Here is a 24,530-nt window from a genome sequence, read left to right on the forward strand (position 1 = left end):
TAAAAATATCTATTCAATATACGCAATTGATTTACTTGTTTATTTATTACCATGTTTTATTTTATTTATTATTATTTTTTTCTCTCTGCTGAACCACTGCTGCTAAGTTAACAGATTTCACGTCACATCTCGGTGATAATAAACCTGATTCTGATCCCTAGAAGCATTCCAGTAAATCTCTTCTGCTCTTTCTCAGATCTAAGCATCCTTGCTAAAGTGTTCTGCCCAGAATTGGCCACTGTACCATCAGTTGCTTAACAAAACCAGCACAAATTGACTTACTTTTCTGTGTATTTACTTTACTTTATTGTCACCAAACAATTGATACTAGAGCGTACAATCATCACAGCGATATTTGATTCTGCGCTTCGCGCTCCCTGGGGTACAAATCGATAGTGAATATAGTAAAAATTTAAATTATAAGTCATAAATAGAAAACGGAATAAGGGAAAGTAAGGTAGTGCAAAAAAACCGAGAGGCAGGTGCGGATATTTGGAGGGTACAATTTAATTATAAAGAAAATGAATTCATTTTCTTACAATACACACAAAATGCTGGCAGCATCAATAGAAGGAAACGAACAATTGTCATTTCGGAATTCTCCTGATCCCATCACAGGTTTTGCCCAAACAATGTTGTAATTCCATGACAATAGTCCCTATAAAATGTTACTATTTAATCCATATTACATCTTCTCATTTTCCCAACCGAGGGCATCACTCCACATCTCTCTGCATTGCATTTCATATACAAGTTGACCATTTCATGTCTGCACGTCATTTTGAGGTCTGTCCTGTGTCTCATCATTTGCTTCTTTTTCAGTGCTTCCAACCTACATTACTCAAATGTGGACCTGATACATAATATTAACACAAGCAATGGTTCTAGTGACGACCCCTACAAAGTGTCATTGTATATACTTCACCAAAGTCTGAGAAAAAGTTGTTTTACACCACTTTATGCTTTTTGTCACTGGTCCAGTTTGGATCTATGATACCGTACAGATACAATCTATGTTTATAATTTAAATCTGCATTTAATACGCGGTGCTGCAGCACGTCTTTTGAAAGTTGATTCATACATCAGGCATGAGAAGGTCTTGATGAGGAAACAAAGCTTCAGAAGCAAAATCTGTGCCAAAGGATGAACCCTAAATCAATCAATTCATTAATACACTTCTATCAGGTCACCTGATAGAGGTGTACAAGATGATGAAGGCATTAATTGCGTGGATAGTCAGAGGCTTTTTCCCCAGGGCTGAAATGGCTAGCACGAGATGACACAGTTTTAAGGTGCTTGGAAGTAGGTACAGAGGAGATGTCAGGGGAAAGTTTTTTATACAGAGAGTGGTGATTGCGTGGAATGGGCCGCCGGCAACGTTGGTGGAGGTGGATACAATAGGGTCTTTTAAGAGACTCCTGGATAGGTACATGGAGCTTAGAAAAATAGAGGGCTATGTGTAACCCTAGGTAATTTCTAAAGTAAGTACATGTCTGGCATAGCATTGTGGGCTGAAGGGCCTGTATTGTGCTGTAGGTTTTCTGTGTTTCTACGTTTCTCTAATTAAATGAACCCCATCCCACTGTCCCCATATCTCAATTCTTCCTCTCTCATTTATTGACCTCTTACTAAGAGACAGCATCTTCTTGAAGGTGTACATTCATCAAAAATCTCCACTTAACTTCACAGCCTACCCATGCAAGGCCCAACGATATTGTACACAGTTAACATAAGAGGAAATGAAGGTTCAAAGGTACAACTTAATGTCAGAGAAATGTATACAACATACATCCTGAAATGCTTTTTCTTCACAAACACCCACGAAAACAGAGAAGTGTCCCAAAGAATGAACGACAGATAAATGTTAGAACCCCAAAGTACCCCCCTCAGCTCCCCTCCCGCGCATAAGCAGCAGCAATCAACAATCCCCCCTCCCCTTACCAACAAAATACATTGGCATCGCCACTGAGCACTCAAGCATGAGCAAAGCAATGGCAAAGACACCGACTTGCAGTTACCTCAAAGACCTCGTGTTTCACCCGGTATTCGACATACCACAGGCTCTCTCTCCCTAATAAGGGAGGAAGAGGTGTCTCCATTTTCCCAGCGAGTGAGGAGGCATAACAAACAACTCGCTGGTTTACGATATTAAAAATCTGCCATATTGCTTTTTTTGTGCTCTGTGTCCAAAAAACTGGGCACACAACCGTAGATATTCCGACTCCCCCGACGACACATGGGTCTCCTGCCGCGACACCGATCCTCAATCTGCCCACCTCCAGAGCCTGAGATCTTAGGCTTCCGAATTCGAGCCAGACTCTCAGGCCGAACAACGGCCAGTTATGGAACCATGACAGTGGGACCCATTCCCGCAAAGAACCATAGTCAGCGTGTAAATCCAGGTCAGGGTCTTCAAAAGAACCCTGAAAGGGAAAAATAGAGATATTAAAGATGGAAATAGAGCTGTTTCTGAAGATGCAAGAAAGCAGACACCGTTAAGCACCTAAGGTCTGCCTTCACCAAGACGTTCCTTTTAACAGCAGGCAGAGAGACATAGGAAGGTTAACATTGGAACCAGCTCTTCACTACAGCGAAGTCAGACTACATCTGTGAGGGTGAACAAGCTGGAAGATAGCCGGGAGGATGGGAAATGGAAAATTAGGAAGGGCAGGTAGATAACTTCTCAGCTGAAGAGTAAGAATAATTAACAATACTGCAATGTTTGATGTAATCTATTTGCACATTTCTCAACCATTTTAAAATCATACTTTGCTTAGAGGGGCGAATTGAAAAGAAGCAGTCCCTTCAGAATATTGAAAGAGGGCCACATGGGAAGACGGGTCTGTTGGTGGCATTCTGTTGAAGGTGATGGAAATTATGGAGGATAAGTCTTTTCATGTACCAGTTAGTAGGTTGGTAGGTGAGATGAGGGGGAGGCTTATGCTTAGTTTGGGAGGGAGGAGAAGGGGTGAGAGAAAAAGCACAAGTGATCAAAGAGAAGTGGAAGAAATCCCTGTTGGCTATTGCAGAGGTTAAGTCATGGTTCAGGAACAGGAACACATCAGAAGCAATGGGTTGGAGGGTGTCGTTATCACAGAAAATACAACAGAGTTGGGAGAATGTGGGAAGAGATGTAGACAAGACGGCTATGGGAATCTTGGACAACAAACAATCTGCTACAGGAATTCAGTGGCTTCAGCTGCACCCGTGGGAGGACAGGAATTGTCACCATTTCAGGTGGGCAGAATGGTGTGTAGTGGTTAGTGTTAACACGCCAACGATCTGGGTTCAATTCCTGCCACTGTCTGTAAGGAGTTTGTATGTTCTTCCTGTGACTGCATGGGCTTCCTTCCCGGGCTCTAGTTTCCTCCCACAGTCTAATGATGCACCAGTTAGTAGGTTAATTGGTCGTTGTAAATTGTCCCGTGATTAGGCCAGGGTTGAACAGGTGGGCTGCTGGGTGCTGCGTCTCACTGGGTCAGAAGCGCCTGTTCCACGCTGCTTCTCAAAATAAACAAATAAAACTCTGCATCAAGAGTGAATATTGGTTGGTAATGTATACTCTGAGACAGAAATGGGGAAGTTAAGAAAGGGAAGAGCCAAGCAGCCATAGTTATGACAACATGTACTATAACAACATGACTTGACCCATGTTCTTCTTTTCAGATGGTCCTGAAGTGTACGGCCAGTGCTGAGGATTTGGCCACTTCACCATGTTCAATGGGATAGCGAACAAAACAGAGGAGAGTGGCAGCTCTCCCTATAATTATCTGGCCCTTCTGTTTGGTGTCCTACTTATTGTGGCCATCATGCTGGGTAATATTCTGGTGTGCATCAGTGTGCTGCTTGAAAGATCTCTGAAGACCGCGACCAATTACTTCATTGTCAGCCTGGCTGCAGCAGATCTACTTCTTGCAGTTCTTGTTCTGCCACTCTACGTGTACACTGAGGTAGAGCATTCATACACTCACTCTGATTGATCAGTAGGGTAGCCTCCCGGGCCCACTCTTAGATTCTCCATCAATGACCTACCCTCTGTCACTGGTCAAAGCAGAATGCTTGCTGATGACTGCACAGTGCTTGGCTCCATTTGCAACCCCTCAGATCATGAAATAGTTGGAATACATACAGAATCGGGTAGATAAGTGTAAACTGACATTCAGGCACCCATGACAACCTCCAATGCTCCTGTGTTGGCTACATTAGTATCATGACTGGTAGAAGGTCAGGTCAATCACAGAGTGATGAGTGACAGAAATACTTGAAAGTTCCAGCCCTCAATTTACATGTATTCTCTCAAATGACTGACAAGACATTGATTACTGCTTCTCATAAACACGAGCAAGTTTGCAGGTGAGATCCAACCCAGCATGGAGATCCAAAGCAACACAAACACAAAATGCTGGAGCAACTCAGCAGGTCAGGCACATTCTATGAAACTGAATAAACAGTCAACGTTTTTGGTCGAGACCCTTCTTCAAGTGTCCTGAAGGAGGGTCTTGGCCTGAAACGTCAACTGCTTATTCATTTCCATAGACAATTACTGCCTCTCCAGTAAAGATCTTTCTTTGTGATAGGTTGTCAAATCCTGAGGCCAGATTACATATACAGCAAAGTTCCCTCCATAATTCCTGAGATTCCAAAGGCTGGCACTTGACATATGATACAGTCTGCATCTCACCTAACAACCATTTAAATATCAAGTGACTGACTAATCTAAAGCAGAATTTTCTAGTCTATGTATTGTTGTTTTGATAAACAAATCCCCTTTACTTCTCATAGACTAGCATCTTACACATTTTCTATTTTAATTCCTCAAGGTCAGCCACTCATCTCCAATTTGCTAATTTTCCAGCTCACTGTAACACTATAATCCATCTTCTCTCCTCTTCTCCTTGCTACACACACACTTTCTCTCCATTTTACACACTTTTGTTTCCTACCATTTCCTTCCTCTAATTCCTGTTTCCAGAAACTGGATGTTTTCTTCTGACTATTTTTGGTCCTATTGATCTATATCTGACCTTTCTGCAGACATGGTCACAGATTAATGGTCTTGTACAAAAGGTATTCCATTTTGACTGCAGGGCATGCTGGTTTCTAAAGAATATCTAAATGGAAGATATCTATAATGGTATTCAGCAGTCCTGTGTCTTCATATGTAAACCAACTGAGAAGACATCAACTTGCCTGATCTTAATGTCAATTAAGCATAGGTCTGCATAGACTGGAGAAAGTTCAACAGTTGAATTTCCTGTATGTCCTCATTAGTATTTTTTTTTTACGTATTTGTATTTATTTTATTTCTTATATTCGATGGAGTAAAAACCTTTTACGTTGCATCTCTGTTGCAATGTACAAGCAATAAAGAGGGGATGTGTGGAAGGATATTGCCCAAACTCTTAAGATTGTATACCTAATTGTTTTGTATTCATGTATGTACAGCCAGATATGCAATCAGATCAATGTGTATTGACGAATCTGATGGCCTGGTGAAAGAAGCTGTCCCGTAGCCTGTTGGTCCTGGTCTTAATGCTGCGGTACTGTTTGCCAGATGGAAGCAGCTGGAACAGTTTTTGGTTGGGGTGGCTAGAGTCCCTGATGAGGCATATGATGGTGTGTTTTTTCACACCAGATACTGTAAATTTCCTGAATAGAAGAAAGTTCACATCCACGGATGTGCTGGGCTGTCCGCATCACTCTCCGCAGTGCCCTACAATTGAGGGTAGAACAGTTCCCGTACCAGGCATTGTCACCGCCAGTCAGGATGGTCTCAATGGTGCCCCTATAGAAAGTCCTGAGGATGTGGGGACTCATGCCAAACTTCTTCAGTCATCTGAGGTGAAAGGGGCACTGTTGTGCTTTTTTCACCACACAGCCAGTATGTACAGACCACGTGAGATTCTCGGTGATGTGTATACCGAGGTACTTGAAACTACTCACCCGCTCAGCGACAGTCATTTGTTATCCACATTGTTCATTACTGGTCGGTACAGTTCCGCAGTGTTGGTGCTGCCTCTAACTCAATGCTTCTGTTTTCCTCCAGTTTCACGGGGGGATCTGGACTCTGAATATGTTCCTGTGTGATGTGTTAATGACGATGGATGTGATGCTTTGCACGGCTTCCATTCTCAACCTATGTGCTATTAGTGTAGACAGGTCAGTATCAATGTTCGTGCACTCCGACAGAAGTGACCACAGACCGGGTGTTCACGGACGCCTCGGTTCATGGCAGGGGTCCATGGCATAAAAAAGTTGGAGCTACAGACCCGCCTCCACATATCTGCAGACTGAAGTGTTGGCAGAACCTTTCCACTGTGTAGAGACTGTAACCGTAATTCTGGTAGATAGATATACTTTATTGATCCCGAGGGAAGTTGGGTTTCGTTACAGCCGCACCAACCAAGAATAGAGCATAAATATAGCAATACAAAAACCACAAACAATCAAACAACAAAATGCAAACTATGCCAGATGGAAAATAAGTCTAGGACCAGTCTATTGGCTCAGGGTGTCTGACCCTCCACGGGAGGAGCTGCAAGCTGAAAGTTCGATGGCCACAGGCAGGAACGACCTCCCGTGCTGCCCATTGTTGTATCTTGGTGGAATATGGCTGAAGTCCAACAGTAAAAAGTTCAATATCCGGCCTGCAAACACGTTCCTCGATCGTAATATGACCCGCTAACTTCACTAACTACAGCAACAAAATTAAAATCAGTTACACAACAGATGGTGCAAAAGTTGTAACTATCAAGCTACCTACATAAGGTTGAAAATTAGGATTCAAAAAGGCATAAATAAGACAACAGTCAAAGTCGATTTTAGACAAGAATGAATTATAGAAAAAAGACAGGAGGAAAATGGAAATAGAACAATCATTGCAGCCCAGCTCTCCATTTAAAAAGAACACTTTCCTAGAGAGAGGGACAACAGAGGTAGGAAAGCAAGCTACATAGAAAATGATGATGGGACTGTTGTGATTGACCCTTTGGACAGAATGGCCTCCCTGTATCATTAGAAGCACTAGTTTGTGTAGATGGTAGAGTAAAAAACTAAGGGAAATGAAGGTGGCAGCAGCATCTGATCATCCCACTAGACCATTTGGGAACCCCTCCATTGGGCAGAAGCAGATTTGAAAAGTTACTGAGGAATACGAAGAGGGGGATTGGAGCAGAATGGGGGAAGAGACGGGGTGGGTTGAGAGAGGGTTTGGTTGGAAGAAGGGGATGGGGGAGGTGGGGAGGGTTGGGCATGGGGAGGATGGATCAGGTGTGGGGATGGGGCAATCAGAGGTCTGAGTGCAGGGTGGGGGACAGTCAAAGAGAATAGAGGGAAGAAAGGAGGGAGGGGAATTTTCTCCAGGACTGTGGGTGTGCTAGAGATCTGGAAATTGCCCAGATGTGACACCCTTGATTGAAAAAGTGTGCCAGATTAACAAGAGATGTTAGAAATGGTAATTATGGACAGCATTAAATAATATTTGGAGACATGAATGAAAGCCAGCATAGATCATTGAAAGGCAGATCATGATCTGAGGTTTTTGATATAGCAATAATGAGGATGAATGGAAGAGAGTAAATGTGATCTGCATGCATTTTAAGAAAGTACTTGCTAACATATCGTGTAAAAGGGGATTCAGCAAAACTAAGGTTTATGAAATGTTCAGTGTTGAAGTCAACTTGGATAAAATTTATCTTAAGAACAAAGAACAACCACTCTTGGTTAATGGTTGTCTTTCTAAACTGGGGAATGATGAGGTGAGGTGAGGGCCTCCGTCGGTCAGAGATGACTGTGGGTATTGTGTCCTAGCTGTCTAGATACGCAAGCCTGGGCAGTATGATATGGAGACCAAGCTGTTGCCAATGTACCAAGCTCCCCCTCTCCACAATCTGATGAATCCAAAGGAATGACAGAGCCCGACACAGTTTGGTACCAGCAGTGTCGCAGCAGTTGCCAGTCAGTGTTGAACTCGATGTAGGACTGCCCTAATGACTCCAGCTCCAGATTTTTTCCCTTGGGAGTTTACTCCTGAAACCTTCCCTATGAGTGGGGATAGCTGCAAGGCAGCAGAGGTTTGAGATCAGAGTTTTCCTTCTAGATGAGCTGCCAACCATGGCTGGCAAACCCCATCTGCTCAAAGCAACTGGTTTTAAGGGGCCAGTAGCCCGCCTTTGCCCCTTCTCCTGTCAGTAGAAATAGTTCTGCTGGGCTTAGTAGTAAGCCACACGCAAAGCCCAGGAACTGGACTTGGTTGTCAGAGGCTATTTGAGGCACACGCCATAAGGAGCATTTAATAGGTAGTACAAGCTGAGGAACGATAGATTGTAAGGATATGTATTTGTATGTTATTTACTTGCAGATTGATTCTGAATGGGAGAACAAAAAGGAGAGTAGGTTACCAAGAAACAAAATCATACAGATTCAAATAGTCTATATATATACTGTATTAGTTGGTGACCTTGCTGCTTGACAGCACATCAGACCTGGAGGCAGCTGAGGCAGGAAAAAGGGAGAGGGGGAGATGTAAAAAGGAGAATATTAGCTAAAATTGTGTGAGTCCTCTTTAAAATAAGATAGAATAAATAAAGCAACACACATAAAAGTTGCTGGTGAATGCAGCAGGCCTTGAATTTCCGGCATCTGCAGAATTCCTGTTGTTTGCGTAGAATAAATAAAGACAGGAATATATTTTGTACTTCTAATATTCAAGTTAATCAATCCTGAACAAGGCTTCCAGCCTTCAGTATCTTCTCACTTGGGAAAATAAAAAGTTGCCAACCTCGCAGTCTTCCTCCACCTTATAGATTGGATGAGTTTGTGATTCAGTCTGATATTATCTCAGAACCCAGGAAAACTAATTGCATTAGTTTAATGATATGTGTGTCCTAATACTAGGAGGGGTACACTTGTCAATCCTGGGAACAATGGGTTGTAGTTTCCTGCCTCAGTAACCTTACTGAGTTCCACTTAACTGAGAAGGCAGGGATCCTAAATAAAGGCAATTAAAAACCTGCAGTGCAAAACTTCGTAATGGTGATCCTGAAATTACTGGATTAGTTTCGAGGAAGAGGTATGGACACACCACAAAGTAGTTGACATTGTAACTGTCCTGTGAGATCCAATGCTAGGTGGCTTTTCACAGCGGCCTCTGCCCTCTCCCCCGTACAGGTACATCGCCGTGATCGTGCCCCTGAAATACAACAGAAACCAGTTCAGCGGTCGGCAACTCACCCTCATCGCGGCCACCTGGCTCCTGTCCCTCGGCGTGGCTTCTCCCGTCATCTTTGGACTCAACAACGTCCCAGACCGAGATGTGATGGACTGCAAGCTGGAGGACGGGACCTTTGTCGTGTACTCCTCCGTCTGCTCCTTCTTCATCCCGTGCCCGGCCATGCTGCTCCTCTACTACGGGATGTTCCGGGGACTGCGGCGCTGGGGCGAAGGCCGCAAAGCGCCGCCGAAGTCCGAGGCTCGGGACCGGACGCTCTCCTTTAGGCTCACGGTCACCGCATCCAAGGGAGACGCTCGCAAGAACCTGGCACTCAAAGCGATCTCCGCCGGCGCCGAGAACGCCCAGGACAGCGAGTTGGTGACCTCGCCGCTCGACAGCATCTCGGACCTGGAGGCAGCCGAGGCAGGAAAGGGGGCGAACACGAAAAAGAATGGATTCGTGGGCAGGTCGGGGGCCACGTCCAGGAGCCGGAGGGTCAGCAGGCGGGAGAGGAAGGCGATGAGAGTCCTGCCGGTTGTAGTGGGTGGGTGTTCGCCCAGAACGGGCAAGACGGGCAGACATCGGGGAAGGAGAGTGGGGAGGGATTAAGGGGCAAAGGCGCGGATGCTTGGGGTTGTGGAAGGGCGCCGGGGAATGGGGGGGGGAATGCAAGGTACGGAAGAGGGACCATAAAATGGAAGGTGAGGGCAGGAGGGCGTGCATGTGAGATGCAGCTGGGGGATAGGCGGGAAGTGGTGTGTGTGGTGGTGGGAGAGCACCGGGCCAGTAAGTGTACTGGAGGATAGGGAAAGGTTTGAGGAGTATTTTAAATCATTTTCTTTAACCCATTCATGTTACCTCCCTTCAGGGGTATTTCTGGCCTGCTGGACTCCGTTCTTCGTGGTTCATGTACTGAAAGTGCTGTGCGAGGCCTGCACCATAGGCTCCACGCTCATCAGCGTCGTCACATGGCTGGGTTACGTGAACAGTGCTGTCAATCCCATTATCTACACTGTCTTTAATACAGAGTTCAGGAAGGTGTTCCAGAAGCTACTATGCTGTCAAACATGAGAGGGCCTCGCCCGGAGATGGACATTGCAGTTGTGGGTGTTGCTCACTTTAGCCGCTCCCGCTGCTAAGGGTGTGTTGTTCTTCTCCGACCCGTCAATGAGGCGGCAAGACCGAACTCATCCCTCAAATCCACTCATTCCACGTCTCAGCTCTGCCCTTTCTGACTGAATTCCTTCAAAGTTTGCATTTATTTCTTTTGAGATGACCATTATCTAAAGTGAAGATTATAGCTGGAGGGCGTAATGCTACTGAGGGAGAGCAGGCCCAGAACATGCAAGGCCTTGGAATGCACAGGCTTCCAGTTGTTCCAACACAAGGAAATTATCCTGGGGAAGAGGAGAGAGTTCACCTGGGTGGGGGTGGAGGTAGGGGTCTGTAACCATCACACTGAATAACTGACAGGAACTTTCAACAACCTGTGGGGCACAGAGGTAGCACAGCATGGCAGAAAAGACGGCTTTCACTGGCATTAAGAAGGGGCTGTTAAGCAAGGCTAGACAGCAAATTCTTTCCTTGGCACAGAATGATAGAGTCATAGTCATAGTCATACTTTATTGATCCTGGGGAAATTGGTTTTCGTTACAGTTGCACCATAAATAATATAGTAATAAAACCATAAATAGTTAAATAGTAATATGTAAATTATGCCAGGAAATAAGTCCAGGACCAGCCTATTGGCTCGGGGTGTCTGACCTTCCAAGGGAGGAGTTGTATAGTTTGATGGCCACAGGCAGGAATGACTTCCTATGACGCACTGTGTTGCATCTCGGTGGAATGAGTCTCTGGCTGAATGTACTTCTGTGCCCAACCAGTACATTATGTAGTGGATGGGAGACATTGACCAAGATGGCATGCAACTTAGACAGCATCCTCTTTTCAGACACCACCGTCAGAGAGTCCAGTTCCATCCCCACAACATCACTGGCCTTATGAATGAGTTTGTTGATTCTGTTGGTGTCTGCTACCCTCCACCTGCTGCCCCAGCACACAACAGCAAACATGATAACACTGGCCACCACGGACTCGTAGAACATCCTCCGCATCATCCGGCAGATGTTAAAGGACCTCTGTCTCCTCAGGAAATAGAGACGGCTCTGACCCTTCTTGTAGACAGCCTCAGTATTCTTTGACCAGTCCAGTTTATTGTCAATTCGTATCCCCAGGTATTTGTAATCCTTCACCATGGATCCTCCATCATGTATATGAGAAAAGAGGAACAGAAATGATCAGAACTGAGAGAGTTGGTGGTGGATATAGAGTGAGGATTAAATTCCATTATGCAATCAATAAGCAACATAAAGATAGAGGGTCATAAAGTCAGGGACAGGGTCATGGGGCGAGGGTTGTCGCTGGGAGTGAGTTGGGGACAGGATCACGGGGTGAGGGTTATCACTGGGAGCGAGTCAGTGAGCAGAATCACAGGATGAGGGTTGTAATTGGGAGCGAGTCACTGACAAGATTTATGAGGTGAGGGTTGTCACTGTGAGTGAGTTAGGGACAGGGTTACGGGGTTAGGTTAATCTATTGGGAGCACAAGGAGAAACTTAGGAAGGAGATACAAACAAGGGAACGACGAGAATACAAAGGAGAACTATGTAAAGGTTTGAACAATGGAAGCTGATACTGAGCAGGGAAGTGGATTTCAAATTGATACATCAGTGGAGGATATACATAGAGGTGGAGACATTCTTCAATGCCCAGATTCCTACACAGTCTGCTAGTTTTTGCCAGTTTGGAATATCGCCTTATACGCTGGAAAACAATAACGATAGATTAATTTCAAATATGCAGCTGGGCCAGAATTCCTGTGCTTGAGGAGTAGAGGGTGAGACAATCTACCAGTAATCCAGAAGCACTGGAATGATAATCCAGAGACTAGGACTAGTACAGGAGTGAATAGAAAGTGAAATTCTACTCTGGCTATTTGGGAATTTCAGCTTGGATCAGAAATTTAAAAAAACAACTGATTCAGGTAAAACTCATATTGGCATGTTATAAGTGCCAACTAGTTAACCAATGCCTATTAGGGAAGAAAACACCACCCTTGTCTAGTCTGTGGGTAGGGAATTCTGCCCTGCACCAACTATCACCAGTAGGGTGACCCAGAAAGCCACTCTGTCAGAGCATTTCACAGCCATCACGGAAGGGTAGTTGCTAGCAAGTTTGCCAGTGACACCGACCGGACCGTCTGAGAATGAAGCTAAGCCTCGGAGGATATTAAATCAAAGTGCTGAAGAAGACCATTGGTAACCACTAGCTTGAGTCTGATGATCTTGTGGCACTGAGCAACGCTGGGGAATGACTCCCGGCAGGGCCTGTTGGGATTGAGGAAGAGAAAGCATCGGTCTGCTCTGTGGTAGAGATAGAGCAATGTTTGGGAGAGGTTGGGACACGAGGGATCGGTGCACTTACAGATGTTGGACTGGCAGGAGGTGATTGGAATGAGGAGTCGGGCTTCAGGAGAGGAAGCCTCAGGCTTTGGGAGTGTGAGGGCCTTGTGGTCAGGAGAACTTTGATCCATGATAGCTAGAATTTAATTTAGTATTACAAGTTCAAGTTTAGTCACTTTCCACAGTATTCCACACCTTGAGATCCCAAGGACATTTGCTGGAAGTTTGATTCACTCTTAGGAATAATTCCCATCAGCTTTGAAAACAATTTTTAAGTTATTTAAGACCTTTGAATATAAAGGTTAGAATAACAGAATTTCTATTCCCAGGAAGTCATTGTGTATCATCCTGTGTTGGTGGGCAAGGTAGTGGACACTATCAGCTCTGAAAGCAGACAGGTAAGACCACCAGAGCCTACAAGCTCTGCACACAATGACAGGAATGTCATGATCAGACACGTCCTCTTGCCACAACCTGCCCTCCTGTTTGTAAATGCCTGAGGGAGATAAGAAAACAAAGGAAAAACTCTCAGACAATAAGGAAAATTATTTTGGAATTCCTATTCCATCTCTGCTCTACTCAACCAAAGAATATTCTAGCTCACACGGACTGAGTGTAATACACATAATCAACTACTTTCTATATGATCCAAACTTTGCTCCATTCAGAAAACAATCCAGTTTTTGGCTGAGAACCATCTAACAGTTAGCAACAGTGCACCAGTGAGCAATATGTTTCAGACATTCAGTTCTGTCTGGGGAAAGGACAAACCGCACAATAACCAACTCTTCCTCATCTTAAATGTCGTTTCTGGCCCTGGTCTAGCAGGGGTAAACCAACTGTTGATTATTTTAGATTTCTTGTCAAGTTAACCATATCTAAAGCAAATATTTTGAGCCTAGTTATTTTTTAAAACCACATTGGATTTTTTTTTAGGATTATCTAGCTAGTTGAACATCCGAACTGAGCTCATTATTCCAAGAAGTTTGACCAGAAACATGTACTGTATTAAAGTAGTATCTCTTGACTTGCATTGAATGTTTTTATTAATTTAACTCAATACAAAAATTGCTTTTTGCTGAAGTCAAGCTTACTAATTGACCTCAGTCTTACGTGGTGAAGCATTTGCATCACTTAGTAGAAATCGGGGACAGAATGAGAGAGGCAGTAAACCTCAGCAATAGAAGAATAAATTTCTGCTAGTGTTGGGTGATAATGGGATCACCGACTTCCAAAACAGAGAGTCTGTTCCCAGCTCTATCATGGCATCGGATTACCAGGTGAACAGAGTAACAATTTGAGGATGTTCTTACACTCGGACGGAACACACTTCCTGCACCACCCTGTGGCAGGTTCCTGCTCAGCCTCTTCTTAACACGCAAAACCGTAGGGGGAAGCAAGTCATCCTCGATATCAAAGCACTCCCTAAGATAGATTGAAATACTCCAATTCCCATGGTCACTTTTCACCAGAAGAGTGAGCTTTATGAAAGGTATGATTCTGAGAATGTATTCTTGTTTGAGTTTGCTGAAGGAGAGAGAACCAAGAGGGAACTTTTGTGCTGTTTCAAGATTTCGTCTTTTGTAATTCTGAAATCCTGCAGCAAATGGAATCTTCCAATGACAGGCACTCAAGTTAATACACAATTTGGGCAAACCAGATAATAAAAAAGTGGTTTTATTGCAGTGTACACTAGACAGTAACAGTCCTCGGTGATAAAATATGAACAAAGATTAAATAAATTCTGCTTCTTAAAATCTTAACTCCTGATCCTTGGAGAGGCTTATGTCAAGATACTGGAAAAAGAATGTAACATTCACATCAAGGAGAGCTATTGACATTAGTAATGGACAGATTCAGTGGAATAAATGCTCCGTCAAGTGCTAACTTGGTGAAAGACTAACTGATACCATTAGTGGCATCAGCAGATTCAAGTCCCACAAAATCTAAGAACATAAACTAGGCTGACAGTCCAAGTCCAGAACCGCATGAGGAGCTGCCCCTTAAATGAAGAACAGTGGAGTGGAGTGGAGTGGCACAGACCCAACGATTTTCAGTCTGGAAGTTCTTCAACAATTCTAAAGCCTGTAGAGTTTTGCCAATACCTTGAAGGCTAGAATAGATCCCGTTTTCTTTCTTCTACAAGAGAAAGGGAAGGAGGTTGTAGAACCAACAAGTAACTGAGCAAAAATATGGAGAGACTGAGGGATTGATTCAGAATCAGAACAAGATCATGAGGCAAAGATATTCGCTTGGACTCCAGATAGGGAACTTTGCTCTGAATGTTCTCTATGTACTCTGCATAGGACTGTGTAGATTGAATATTAACATGATCAAGTTCAATTATGACGAGGTCAAAGAATCAATAATTTCTTTTCACAGCATCTAACTGGATATTGTACCCATCTTAACTATAAAATTGAAAATATAATTTACATAATATAGAGAACAGAATTATACTCAGAAACATTGATTTAAAGACAAATGGAAAAGAAAATACTCCAGATAGCAGATAAACATACACTAGCTGAACAGAGAGAGGGATGAGACTTCATTATTCAACTCTTTAAAGAGTTCTGCACTCTGTGCTTGTACCTGGTCCTGCTGTCTGAGTGCAAGGGCCAATATCAGAAGTTATTAGTTTGTCCTCTTACTTCAATGTCAGTTGAATTTCTTCCTCTTCACCTATACTCTGTAAATCACTGGCAGCAAGTGCATTGAAAGTGCTTGATGTTTCTGTGTGTGTGTGTGTGTGTGTGGCTGTGTGGGTACTTCTCTGTCTCTGAGAGCAGGAATCACAAATTCCCATAGATGATCTTGGGACAGGTGTCTGGTGATATACAATGCGACTCATGCTCCACCAGACCAGCTGGACACTGACATCCTGGGACACATGGCTTGAAGCAGTGGGCATCAATCACTCCCAGGGGAACATCCTTGTTAAAACACGTCTTTGGGCACGGCGGGCCACACTCGTCAAACACATAGCCACGATCAGATGGGCAACCAACCGCTGCAGGGAGAGACCACAGAAGAGTTAAAGAGCTAATTACTTTTATAACCTTGCAACACAATGCGTCTCTCTCGATAGGGCTAATACTGCCGGATTATCATGTTGCACCCAGCTGCTTCAGTACTCCTCATTCTATTTTCCCCTCTGTAACATCATCCGAAGGAGGGCTACCGTAAGCATTCTGCTACTGAAACACACAACCGTGCCACTGTCGTCTCTGCTCCCCATTCCACTACACCTATGGCTTGCTTTCCTCAGTCAGCTCCCTTTGAAATGCTGCTGCCTCTATCCAAACTCGCTTCATCTTTTTCAGCCATCACACCAGTATGTGCTGACCTGCCCTGGTTCCATAGTTAACCGAAGAGATCTCACTATTAAAGTTCTTATCCTCCCTTTCAAATGGCTCTGTGCTCTTGCCCTTCTATATCTCAGTCACCTCCTTCAGCCCAACAAGCATGATATCTGTGCTCCTCCATCGCTGGTCTTGGATTTAATTGCTCCAACGTTGGCAACTGTGCGTTCAGCTTCCAAGGCAGCAATCTCTGCAATCTCCTCCCTTTTAACCTCTTTGCCCCATATTCCTCCTTACTTTAAATTAAGCTAAATTTAGTTTGGAGAGAGAGAGAGAATGGAAACAGGCCCTTCAAGCCCAATGAGGCCATGCTGTTCAATTACACCCAGATGACCAATTAACCTACAAACTACTATTAACCTACCTCTTTGGATTGTGGGAGGAAACCAGAGCTCCCGGAGGAAACCCACATAGTCATGGGGAGAATGTACAACCTGCTTACAGGCACTGGCAGGAATTGAACTCCTGTTGCTGTAAATCAGTGCGCTCACCGCTCCGATACTGTGCCACCCTTATGTTACCACGAGGGAACGTCGACTCAGACCATGAGAGGCCTGCGTCGGGCATTTTCATGCCTTACAAGGCGCAGATTGGAAGTCTGTGTGGGGCGCCACTCCTCGCACAGACACTAGATCAATGTGTGGTTAAGTGCCTTGCTCAAGGACACAAACACGCTGCCACAACTGAGGCTCGAACTAGCGACCTTCAGATCACTGGACGAACGACTTAACCACTTGGCCACGTGCCCCTGAACTACATCTCAAAATTCTCCCTTTGACTGAATCTTGGCCATCTACCCCATTATTGATGGTATAATATCGATAAGGTTCCTAGGAAGGACCTCAGGAGATTAGTGCTACCTTAGTGATCCTATTCTGATGTCTTTTGTTGCTGCTATTTCACACAGTCCATTCACTCTAACTGCAAATCCTATCAACTCAGAGACATGGATTGCTTGACATTGCCCTACACAGTCTACTGTCCTCAAGCCCAGCCAACATAACCCCACTACCCTCCCTAGCCTATTGCCCCTGCCCTTTGGTGTCCCCACCCAACCACCTCACCCAGTCGGAATGTGGGAATCCCTGGCTTCAGACAACGTACCACAGAGTGTCGGCGACCGCCAGTGCAGGATAACTCCAGCCTCTCGACATTGTGATGCATAAGCCTCCAAAGCATCACACAAGCAGTCATCGATATTTGCACCGCAGGCACACAGGTCATACACACATGAGCCGAAGAACATCTCCGGAGGCACCACCCTGTGACAACGCTCAAAGGTCTTGGACTTGAGGATCTTGCACTTGGCATTGGCCTCCTTGCGAGCTCGGTAACCCGCCCGCTTACAGGGAGCGATGTCCTCAGCATCTGCACAACGTGGGCTGCTTTCATTTCCACTGTGAACCTGGAAGGGAGGAAGAGAGACAGGGTGATTGACAGGTAGCACTAGCCCAGGCACTCATCTCTCATCTGTCACAAACACAGAGTTCTGCTCCAACCCTGATTTAGGAATGGCAATTACAAAATGGGATATAAATGGGAAAGGATCAAGTTAGAATGACATAATCAATCAGATCTGGTGTTACAGTCACAGGGCCAGGCTAAATAAAGCCAAGAATCTCAGAATACCTATACTGATGATACAATGTCCTTGTGATTTCACTTTATATATTTATTTAAATAAGGGGTATTATCACTAACACTCACCACTTCCATAGCGACCATTTTCCCAATTTCTGCCTCTCCATTGGTCAAATGGGGCATGGCTTTGGGCCAATGACAAGGTAGATCTGTATATCTAGACTACCAGAGCAGCAACACAATGAGAAAGTTATCTAAAGCAACTGGTTGTATGTCAACATTGGATAACCTGAATCGAATACACAGTTTTTGGCTGCTACCCGAGAAAAAGCTTTATCCTGCACTTATCCCCATGCTCTATTTGTTCTGCAAGAGTGCACCTTCAATTTAAACAACTTCTTCCTTACTTAACCCAGATTTAAAAGGAATATACAGTAACTGCCAACTTTTTTTTACATTGCTGGTTTGAACAACTATGAAAGCTCAAGGGAAAGGATAAAATGCTGCTTCAGGAAGACAGGATGACCAGATAAATCTTCTTTTGAGAGTCACCAGCACATTTTCTTTCCAGATATAATATGAACAGTCAGACATATGTGCTCGTTTATTTCTGTTCCACACTCCCAGTTAGACAGTAGGTCACACCTTACAATTTGTCTGGCCTTATTAACACTCATCGGTGCGCTGAATTACACCTTCTCAGTTAGAAGATGACGGTAATTCCAGCAAGTCACATGTGGATCCCACGTTGAGTTGGAATATTTATGAGGGTGGTGCCAGGAGTTGGGATCTCTATTGTTTGTAACATACATGAATGATTTGAACGAAAATGCAGGTGCTCTGATTGGTAAGTTTGCAGATGACCTGAAAATTGATGGAGTTGTAGATAGCGAGGAGGGTTGTCAAAGATAACAGCAGGATATGCAGGTAGATCAGTTGGAAAAATGTTAGCGTGTAATTCAGATAAGTGTAAAGTGTTTTATTTGGGAGGTCAAATGCAAGAAGGAAGTAGACAGTAATGTTCACATTGATGACAGATCTTGTACTGCAAGACTACAGTACCTGGAAAGTGGTAAACAAATGGACAGAGTGGTGCAGGGAGCATACGGCACATTTGTCTTCGTTGGTCAGGATATTTGGAAATGAAAGTTGGGAAGTTATGGTGCAGCTTTATGGAACTTTAGTTAGGCCACATTTGGAATATCGTGCGCAGTTCTGGTCACTGCATTACAGGAAGGATTTGGAAGCTTTGGAAAGGGTGTTGCATCGTTTGGGGTATACTAGCTACCAGGAGAAGAGGGACAAACTTAGTTTTCCTCTAGAGCATCAGAAAAATAATAGATGAATAGACAAGGTAGATAGTCAAGAGTCATTGTCCCAGGTGAAAAAGTCAAATGCTAGAAGGCATATATTTAACTTGAAAGGTATGAAGGGGGTAAGTTTAAAGGAGATATGTGAGGCAAGTTTCTTTTACACAGGTGCCTGGAACACACCATCAGGGAAGCTAATAGAAGCAGAACCGATAGCAACCATTTTCTGGTATCAGCCGCAAAACGCTGGAGGACCTCAGCAGGTCAGGCAGCATCTGTGCAAATGAAGAGACAGTCGACATTTCGGGCTGAGATCTCTTCATTTGCACAGACGTTGCCTGACCTGCTGAGTTCCTTCAGCATTTCATGCATGTTGCTCTGGACTTCCAGCATCTGCAGACTTTCTCATGTTTATGTTCTGGTATCAGATTCGGCACAGACACGATGCGCTGAGGAGCCTGTCCCTTTGTTATTCTTCAGTAACTGGAGCAAAGAGCATGACAAGACTGAATGTGCGCTACAACTCTAGAAAGGCAGGGCTGAGGCAATGTCAGAAGGCGATGGTAAATGTTTGCTGTACGATAGGGCGGGGGTTTGTTGGCGGAGGGGGTAGTACTGTTTCATTACGGGCTGGTAGTTCAGACTAAGTGCTGGAAAGCAATACTAAACTGAGCAAGCACAGTAACGAGGGAGTGATGCATCAGAGAGACAGAATTATGGGATGCTGAACTGTTGAGATGGTGGCACCAGCAGTGAACTCAACTCCCAGAGAGTTGTTGCACAGTTGGAGGGGTGGTAGTGGGAGAATGCTGTACTGCTGGAGGGGCAATATTAAAGGAACAACGCTCGTTCAGAATTGCCACTTTCAGATCAAAGATCCCGTCAGCTCTCTCTGCTGGGTGTAAAAATTCCATTGATGTCATTTTGAAACACAATATTTTTGATATCCTGACTCGGTGTTTATCCCTCTGTTAATAACACCAAAATAGACCACGTGGTCACCATTTTGTAGGATTTTGCCTCTGTACACTTAATGCAACGTTTCCTGCCTTGCAAAGTGGCTATACTTAAGACTGTTGCTTGGATATCATAAGTTGTTCCCAGAAATGCAAGTTCTTATTTTTGCCCCCCACTTTGCTGAGTGCTGTCTCACATCTGACCAGATGGTTGCTCTCTGCCTGCTGATATACAAAGCTTTCTTGCCTTACCCTTCCAAGCAATGATCACTGCTGGTTAGGAAAGAACTTTCAGTAAGTGTGACACTTTAGCCAACGGGATCGCTACACAGCCACGGCTCTGTTCTGACTTGCCCTCAGGACCCACCTTCCAGCTGTTCCCAAACGTTGCTTCTGAGCTAACGATTTGTCCGCTGCGGATCCTCATGTCATCCTGGGGGTAGTTGTTGAAGTTTCCACACAGCCCACATGCCTGGCCTTTATAGGTTCCAGGCAGACTCACTTCCAGGTGAGATTTACCATTCCACAGGACCTGCAGGGAACAAGGAAAGACCAGGAACATCAAATACTCAACTCATTGAGTCAAGGATCCACGGGGGGAAGTGGTCAGATGGGGAACAAAAAACAGAGGGGAATATGTTACTTTGGTTTCTTTGGCCACCTCCCTGATGGGCACCGTCGAGGACATCTTCAAAGACGATTCCTCGAAAACACAGCATCCGTCATGATGGACCCTTGCCATCCAGGACATGCCCCCTTCTCAGTACTACCACCAGGGAGGAGATACAGGACTACAGGACTTCTCAGTACTACCACCAGGGAGGAGATACAGGACTACAAGACTTCTCAGTACTACCACCAGGGAGGAGATACAGGACTACAGCACTTCTCAGTACTACCACCAGGGAGGAGGTACAGGACTACAAGACTTCTCAGTACTACCACCAGGGAGGAGATACAGGACTACAGGACTTCTCAGTATTACCACCAGGTAGGAGGTAGAGGACTACAGGACTTCTCAGTACTACCACCAGGGAGGAGGTAGAGGACTACAGGACTTCTCAGTACTACCACCAGGGAGGAGGTACAGGACTAGTCATAGTCATACTTTATTGATCCCGGGGGAAATTGGTTTTCGTTACAGTTGCACCATAAATAATTAAATAGTAATAGAACCATAAATAGTTAAATAGTAATATGTACATTATGCCAGTAAATTATGAAATAAGTCCAGGACCAGCCTATCAGCACAGGGGTGTCTGACCCTCCAAGGGAGGAGTTGTAAAGTTTGATGGCCACAGGCAGGAATGACTTCCTATGATGCTCTGTGCTGCATCTTGGAGGAATGATTCTCAGGCTGAAGGTACTCCTGTGCCCACCCAGTACATTATGTAGTGGATGGGAGACATTGACCAAGATGGCATGCAACTTAGGCAGCATCCTCTTTTCAGACACCACCGTCAGAGAGTCCAGTTCCATCCCCACAACCTCACTGGCCTTACGAATGAGTTTGTTGATTCTGTTGGTGTCTGCACCACAGACTCATAGAACATCCTCAGCATCGTCCGGCATATGTTAAAGGACCTCGGTCTCCTCAGGAAATAGAGACGGCTCTGACCTTTCTTGTAGACAGCCTCAGTGTTCTTTGACCGGTCCAGTTTATTGTCAATACGCATCCCCAGATATTTGTAATCCTCCACCATGTCCACACTGACCCCCTGGATGAAAACAGGGGTCACTGGTACCTTAGCTCTCCTCAGGTCTACCACCAGCTCCTTAGTCTTTTTCACATTAAACTGCAGATGATGTGACTACAGGACTTCTCAGTACTACCACCTGGGAGGAGGTACAGGAGCTTGAAGATACACACTCAGCTTCTTCTGCTCCACCAACACATTTCTGACCCTCTCCCCTTACAACCTATTGGAAAAGACTGGAGCAACTGTCTCCTCCCCCTCCACCCTGCGGCTAATGGAACGAGTGTGTCTTTCTCACCTTCACGCCGATGTTGGTGTTGAGCAAGATATTGTTGGTTCTTCTCTCGATGTAGACGTATGGCTCCTGCAGAAAAGGCAGAGACACACTGCGGCTGTCCACCTGCAAACACAAAGGTATCTCTTGGGACACGGAGTAAGAAGAGCTTGGTGTGACACAGTCTGGCTCATCTGGGTGACGTCATACCTTGGGCTTGGGAAACTTCTTAAGCCCTCAGATGAGGCCGTAAATGTGAACTGCATTCTGCTCAATTACTGCCTACCACCTCATGTCAGGACCTCTTGTACCCTGCAGCATTACTGTGGCTGTCAGCAATGCCCACAACAACCTCATTGTGAAATTCGCAGTTATAACATCCTTTCACATTCAGCACCCTACGTACACTCAACCCTTCAGCTAACGAGCTGTAATAATCTGTTCAGTTACCATAACAACCCAGTCTTGGAGAAGTTGGACATTCAGGTCTCCGATCAGCACTGTCACTTCTTTGGTCCATGACACTCCTTTTCGACCTCGATCCTCGTTGGTCACACGGACACTGTGGAGTGAAGATAAAATACTCAGGACGAGAGAGAGAGTGAGGGAGTGAGAGGGGGAGAGGAGGGAGAGGGGAGAAGGGAGAGGGGGGAGAGAGAGGGAGAGAGAGAGAGAGAGAAGGAGGGAGGGAGGGAGAGAGAGAGAGAGAGAGAGAGAGAGAGAGAGAGAGAGATCGAACACAAATCAGTGGATGACATTTACATTAAATCCACGGTGGGCCAACAGGTAGTTCTGTTGCCTCGCTGCCAGGATAAGAACCTGACTAGAGAAACCGTTTGTGTTTGTTTCCGCTGGGTGCACTTGCTTCCTCCCATGTCTCAAAAAGTTAGTAGGTCAACTGGCCCATTACTGTAGGTAAAGGGCAAAAGGATCAAAGGATAGTTGAAGGGCGAAAAAGACACTGCCCAGAAGAAGGCAATGGCAAACCAATTACATAGGTAGAAAAATTTGCCAAGAACAATTCATGGTCATGGATAGAGAAAGTTATGAAAACAACGTGAAGGGGATCTCTCCATCTCCCCTCCCCACCCCCCACCGGGCAACCATCAGTTTAAAGACAGATGATGATTAAAGACCATGATCACCCACATCATACAACATGCCACATGATGATGATAGTGACAGGGAAAAAGAAGAGTAATGTGATTAATGGATGTTCCATTGGGAGCTGCCATGGATTTATTGGACCAATAGCCCTCTTATCAGTACATGAGAACCAGAACTTGTGGCAGGTAGAAAGTACAAGGTGGGAATGCAGGGCATGATACACAATGGGAGAGGGATGGTCAGTGACACAGAGAGAGGGAAAGAGGAAGGACTGGGTCAGGATGTGGTTACTGGCCCCGTTAATTTCCATTTGCATCAAAACCCGTTGCATATTCAAGACCTGCTGGTTTGCAATGCTTCATTGAGACACCAACCTGAAGTCTCCTCCCTCGCAGTCCTCAACAAGGATGTAGCTGCACGCTCCTTGGAAGTGGATCATCTTCCCATCGAAGGTGAGGTAGTGAGGGTCTCCAAACACCATGCAGGTAGCAGGGCGGGGAATGCAGTGAGGGCAACACATTCCTGGGATCAGTACAGGGCTCTCATCCTAACAGGCAAAGGGCAAGATAGCAACTGAACTGTACATCCCTGAACCCTGGTTAGTCATCGCTGTTACTAACTGCAGACAGCCAGTGGACGTTCCCATATATAAATAGCCTACCCTGCCTGAGACTGCTTGATTATACACTGGCCTGCATCTCACTCCTGGGTAACATACACAAAACACCGGAGGAACTCAGCAGGTCAGGCAGCATCGATAGTTGTCGGTTCAGGCTGAGACCCTTCTTCAGGACTGAGAAGGAGGGGGAAGATGCCAGAATAAAAAGGTGGGGGGAGGGGAAGAGGCTAGCTGGAGGTGATAGGTGAAGCCAGGTGGGTGGGAAACAGACATCCCACCCTGCAAAAACTCATTTCAGGGAGGTAGCACCATCAATTTGTGGGAGACTCCCGGAACTTGCGGGAGAGGTGGGATGTCTGCAATAGAGTAGCTCCTTAGCAGCTGGCCAGCTAGTTTAAATAACGTTAGCTATGCTAATGAACGAATGACACCTGTTAATCTCACCTCAACAGGTCTTTTACAGTCTTAACCCACCATGGGCAATAGAAAATCACTGTTGCAAACAGTGCAGCGAGCAACACCGTCATTATTTTTGACCCCTATTAGGCAGGGGTACACTTTAGTGTAGTCTGGGGTGACGTACGTTTTATATTTTCTTTTTTTGGAACACTCTGCCATGGCGTGCTCTCGCTCTCTCTCTCGAGCTCTCGCTCGTGCTCTCGCTCTCTCTCTCGAGCTCTTGCTTGTTTTCTCTCTCGCTTGCTCTCAAAAAAATTGATTTCCATGATATTGTATATAATTTGCGGGCATCAGGGAGCCACTATTAATATATGGGAGACTCCCGGAACTTCCGGGAGAGGTGGGATGTCTGGGGAAAGGACCAGGACAGGAGAAGATACTCCTGGTGCCTGTTATTCTATGCATGAATGTAATGAAATCTTCTAATTGGATTCAACCTGTAACTCTCTCAGTTATGTTCCGCTATATAAAAATCTTATCTAAGTACCAT

General features: G+C 45.1%; 2 protein-coding genes across 2 annotated transcripts in view; one reads left to right on the forward strand and one right to left on the reverse strand.

Moving 5' to 3' along the window:
• The first annotated feature begins 3,713 nt into the window (after window positions 1–3,713).
• drd4-rs (dopamine receptor D4 related sequence) lies at window positions 3,714–10,282 on the forward strand. The gene is made up of 4 exons (XM_063072207.1): window positions 3,714–3,950; window positions 6,047–6,159; window positions 9,169–9,755; window positions 10,080–10,282. The coding sequence occupies exons 1-4, from the start codon at window positions 3,714–3,716 to the stop codon at window positions 10,280–10,282; spliced, it is 1,140 nt and encodes a 379-aa protein (XP_062928277.1).
• A 4,070-nt stretch (window positions 10,283–14,352) lies between these two features.
• Window positions 14,353–24,530, reverse strand: part of kcp (kielin cysteine rich BMP regulator) — a 128,187-nt gene continuing 118,009 nt past the window's right edge. Inside the window, exons 51-56 of the mRNA XM_063072925.1 lie at window positions 23,337–23,509; window positions 22,306–22,417; window positions 21,880–21,981; window positions 20,252–20,416; window positions 17,142–17,442; window positions 14,353–15,685 (exon numbers count right to left, since the gene is read on the reverse strand). Coding sequence (XP_062928995.1) covers window positions 15,468–15,685; window positions 17,142–17,442; window positions 20,252–20,416; window positions 21,880–21,981; window positions 22,306–22,417; window positions 23,337–23,509 — 1,071 coding nt within the window. The 3' untranslated portion in view covers window positions 14,353–15,467. The remainder of the gene's footprint in view (window positions 15,686–17,141; window positions 17,443–20,251; window positions 20,417–21,879; window positions 21,982–22,305; window positions 22,418–23,336; window positions 23,510–24,530) is intronic.

The sequence above is a fragment of the Mobula hypostoma genome, chromosome 20, assembly GCF_963921235.1.
Source record: "Mobula hypostoma chromosome 20, sMobHyp1.1, whole genome shotgun sequence".
NCBI classification, from domain to species: Eukaryota; Metazoa; Chordata; class Chondrichthyes; order Myliobatiformes; family Myliobatidae; genus Mobula; species Mobula hypostoma.